At 30.4% G+C, this 4,293-nt stretch overlaps 1 protein-coding gene across 1 annotated transcript; it reads right to left on the bottom strand.

Annotated features, from left to right (window-relative positions):
• Positions 1-335: 335 nt before the first annotated feature.
• LOC149154400 (LOB domain-containing protein 11-like) lies at positions 336-1,943 on the bottom strand. Its single transcript, XM_089440087.1, has 3 exons — positions 1,699-1,943; positions 1,362-1,561; positions 336-926 (listed from the first exon to the last, which is right to left on the bottom strand). Exons 2-3 carry the CDS (start codon positions 1,551-1,553, stop codon positions 627-629), a joined length of 492 nt encoding a protein of 163 aa, XP_089296213.1. The 5' UTR covers positions 1,554-1,561; positions 1,699-1,943; the 3' UTR covers positions 336-626.
• Between the last annotated feature and the right edge of the window lie 2,350 nt (positions 1,944-4,293).

Below are 4,293 nucleotides of genomic sequence, written 5' to 3'. Positions count from 1 at the left end.
AGGTTAGCTCAGCGTTGAATGTTTTGAAGAAATTATTGTTGGCATTGGCATGAGTGTGTATCTTAGGATTAGAAAATCTGATCTGATTAGAAAATACTCCCACAGACGATAGCGATTCTAGTGGCTGTAGATATGCAAATGAAGTCCGGCAAAGAAACAAAGAATTTTTTTTTCCACGCGGCATAGAAAGCCGGTATAAAATGAGATTAATTACTTAAGTCTGATCTGATTAGAAAATACTCCCACAGAGGATGGTGATTCTAGTGGCTGTAGATATGCAAATGAAGTCCGGCAAAGAAACAAAGAATTTTTTTCCACACGGCATAGAAAGCAGGTACAAAATGAAATTAATTACTTTAATCTGAAGCACGACAACAGACGAAATTAAATACTTGTGTGAAGCCTGGGTTAAATTTGAGGCCATGGATACATTTAATGTACTGATAATCTGGATCTAGCTAGGTGGAGATAATTGGTGCATTCTAGTCAGATGGAACTGTTACTTAGTTAAACCCTAGATATTGGATCTTACATCTTCTTCGGCTATAACGTAAATGCGCTTTTGAAATTTGGAAAAAACAATATCAAATGACAAAGCTTCTCTATTTTCAGACACTACAATGTGTTCAATCTTTCAGATCTGAATCGAATAAATCCTCGTCTTTGCCATCATCGTTTAGTGATGTGCTGATCGTGGGATTAGCATTATCGTTGAATCCCGGGATGCAGGCTACAAGTTGGGCCCGCTGGGACAGCATTTTCTGAATCGTGGCCTGTGTTACAGATATTTGCGATTGCAGGTCTGATATTAGGAGTTGAAGCTTCTGTATTTCGCCCACACAGCCGAGCGCAGGATCCTGTAGTCTTGCACTTGCTTCGTAAACCATACTATTTACAGCATCGACTCTCTTATCCGCGGGAAGATCCTGAGACAGTGTAAGGGATTTCAAGATTAGGTTGGCAGCAGACTCAGAGGAAAGCATATTTGGTATCTAATATTTTACGAGGGCAAAACAAAATCGGTCAATAGCATTCCCAGAATGGACCAGACAAAAAAGGATGAATTCAGTTTTGTCTTTGGGATAATACAGTTGAACAAATGGATTCTAAACACCCAAATTTTTTAACACAGAGTCAGACTACTTGCAAATGGATTCTAAACACCAAAATTTTTGAGGCGTCAGACACCAAAAATTCTTAGAAGCCGCAAAAATTCTTCTTGATTTCATGGCCGGAATTGGATATCTAAATAAAATATTTAATAGAAAAATGGTGTCATTATATTTCAAGTTATTGCTGAGTTTTGCTTTGCATAACTAGTAAAAAGGAGAAATCTGCTCTGAAAAATTTGTGCAACTTACTTTAATCAATTTGATAACATTGCAGGCTCCAAAAATTTGATGTAAGACTGAGAACTTGTGAAGATCATTTGACGCAAGATGGTACAGGATCGTGCAATTATCCCAACATTCTTTTTTCTCCATGTTGCAATGGTCGTGGAAAGCAGCAGGTACAGATTGAGTAAGCGGCTGCTCTTTACCATTGCTCATCATATGTATAACTGCAACGAATATTGGCAAGAATTAGAATAAAATATCAGATAAGCCAACGGAGCATTCCTGTAACAGAGGCACTGCTAATTTTATATTTTTTTCAGGAAGGGAGAAACGTAGCGATTCAGAAGTGAAAGAGCGTTACAGAAATTGGAAACCCTAGGTTATAGAATAAATCGTCGTCGAAGCCGCGAGATTCCGCTAAATATTCGATCGATGATCACGCTCCACGCTAGATATTTGATTGACGATGATGAAATTGCATTGCTATAGCTACACCCAGTTCTGCTAGATATCTCTGGTTGTACTGTCACACATTTAACGTATATTTATTTAGGGGTGAACGGAAGGCATTGTGTGATTCAGTTTCTTTGTCCGGTTATCGTCAGTGTTATCTGTGTCGTCTTTGTAAACCACTCAAAATTGGGTCAAGCGAGACTCTGTAAACGCAAGTTGGCCAGGTTGTCCCGTCTTAACAGCAACTTGTGTGAGCTTTTGTCTCATAGTCTATGACACCAGCTTTTACTTTATTTAATTTAATGTTTTTAAGGTCCAATCACTAGTGCCAATCATACAAATGAAATGAAATAGTTAGTAAAGATAACTATTAATCTATGATAACTCTAACTTATTTTTATGATAACTCTAACTTATTTTATTATATATCTATATTGATTAAAATTAAAAAATTACAAAAACAAAATTTTTAATCATGGAGTTTCAGTATTATTTTATTATAGAAATTTTTAATGTGTAAATAGACTTTGTTAGAATACTATGGGCCAATACTATGACTTATTAATATCACATGTCTCAAACAAAAAGCAAAAGAATTTCTATCAAAAGAATTCACTCCCACTTTATCATAAGTATTTTTAATATATAAATAGTCATTATTACAATAGCATGAGTCAATATCATGGCTTATCAATACCATATGTTCAAAAAATCAAACTTATTTTATATAATTTTTTTTAATATAACATATTTTAATTAATCAAATTAATTAAAAGAAAAACATACATAAATATTTTAGAGATAAATCACAACTTTTGATTTATAAATACTATTAAACTTATTTTAACATATTTCATGAAAAATAAATCTATACCATCTACTTAATAATTATTAATAATTAAATTAAAAATATATTTATTAATATAATTTTAATAATAACCTATAACTTTTTATTTATAAATATTATTAAAATTATTTTAACATATTTCATGAAAAATAAATCTATACCATCTACTTAATAATTATTAATAATTAAATTAAAATATATTTGTTAATATAATTTTAATAATAATCTATAAATTTATAGAATTTTCAAAAAAATCTTTGATTAATATTTAAAATAATAATTAATTCTAATTAATTTTCTATTTTAAAACCAAAAAACGAGGCATTGAATTTTTTTTTTCCCACGGGAGCAAGGCCTTTGATTCAAAAGGAAGAAAACCATTTATTTGGCCTTCATATTCTCTAATTAATCCCAAAAAATGTGAAGATAGTAATAACTTTGATTTTTGGACTCAATTTTTTTACATTTTATAATCTTAATAAAAAAATTATTTTATTTGGAGGTTAGTATAAGAGAGGTTACTTGGAAGTTAGTATAAAAGTTGTGTAGGTGTAAATGTTTATAAAATATATTTAATTTTTAGAAACAAATATTAAAAAGTTAAAAACAATAATATTTAAATGTTGGCTCACTTATAATAAAAAGTTAAAAGTGATGAAATTCAATTTGTTATATTTTAATTTTGTTTTGCAAAGCAATTTAATTTCTCCAACTCAAGTTAGAACTGTAATTATGTTATGGAAAAAAATGCATAAATAATTATAACTTACATTGGTCAATGCTAAATTAATAGTGGTATGTAGACAAATCATCCTATATTATTGCTTTGATAGGAGCTAATAAATTGAGATGTGGAGTGGATTAGAAAATTTCTAGTTTGCATGTATTTTGGTGGGCAGTAACCATTAGTAAGTCTGCACATTTACAATTGTACTCTTACCTAAGTGCCTAAGACAAACTAATTCATGGCTGAAAGTAACTCTTTGTAAGCATATTTATTTACATCTTATTACTATCCATTTTTTTATGCAAAGGCTCAAATTATAGCGAGAAGTAATTGATGGTAAATATGTTATTTACTTTAGTATAACTTATTTTCACTATTTTATTTTTATGGCTTTCATGCAAAGCTTAAGGATAAAAAGTCACTACACAAATATTTAAAAAATATGCATGAATATTGCAACCACATCTTTAAATTATGGCATAAAATATATAAGACAATTATCCACATGGCATTATATTGTGCAAAGGCACAATAAAATTATGGTCCAATCAAATGTTTGAATTTTTTTTTAATGATATTGAAAAGCAAAAATTTATTTTTCAAAGTTAAACATATTAATTTGTATTGGTCAATGCTAAACTAAAAGTGATCACTTAATACTTACAATAAACTTACAATATAACATTCTTAACCATCAATATTATTAACTTGTAAATAGGTTTTGTTACAATACCATGGGCCAGTGCCATGGTTTCTAAATACCGCATGCCCCAAAACCATCATTCATTTGATAATACACAATTAAAATGTAAAATTTATTAGACCTTACATTGATCCTTGATTACAGAGAGTGACAATTCATGATCATATGGAGAGAGAGAGAGAGACAGAGAGAGGAATGGAAGAGGGGAGAGAGAGGGAGAGAGAGG

This window comes from Pinus tabuliformis, chromosome 9, assembly GCF_031772625.1.
Source record: "Pinus tabuliformis cultivar Carrire ecotype Pingquan chromosome 9, CPIR1, whole genome shotgun sequence".
Taxonomy (NCBI): Eukaryota; Viridiplantae; Streptophyta; class Pinopsida; order Pinales; family Pinaceae; genus Pinus; species Pinus tabuliformis.
Note: the sequence above shows the minus strand (reverse complement) of the source record. Positions and strands in the feature narration are given on the sequence as shown.

What these genes read in the sequence shown, in the direction of transcription:
- LOC149154400 (XM_089440087.1), bottom strand. Translation starts at nt 1,553, where the DNA reads ATGATGAGCAATGGTAAAGAGCAGCCGCTTACTCAATCTGTACCTGCT. An exon ending in ATGTTATCAAATTGATTAAA is followed by an intron (nt 927 to 1,361) that starts GTAAGTTGCACA and finishes ACACTGTCTCAG; the next exon opens with GATCTTCCCGCGGATAAGAG.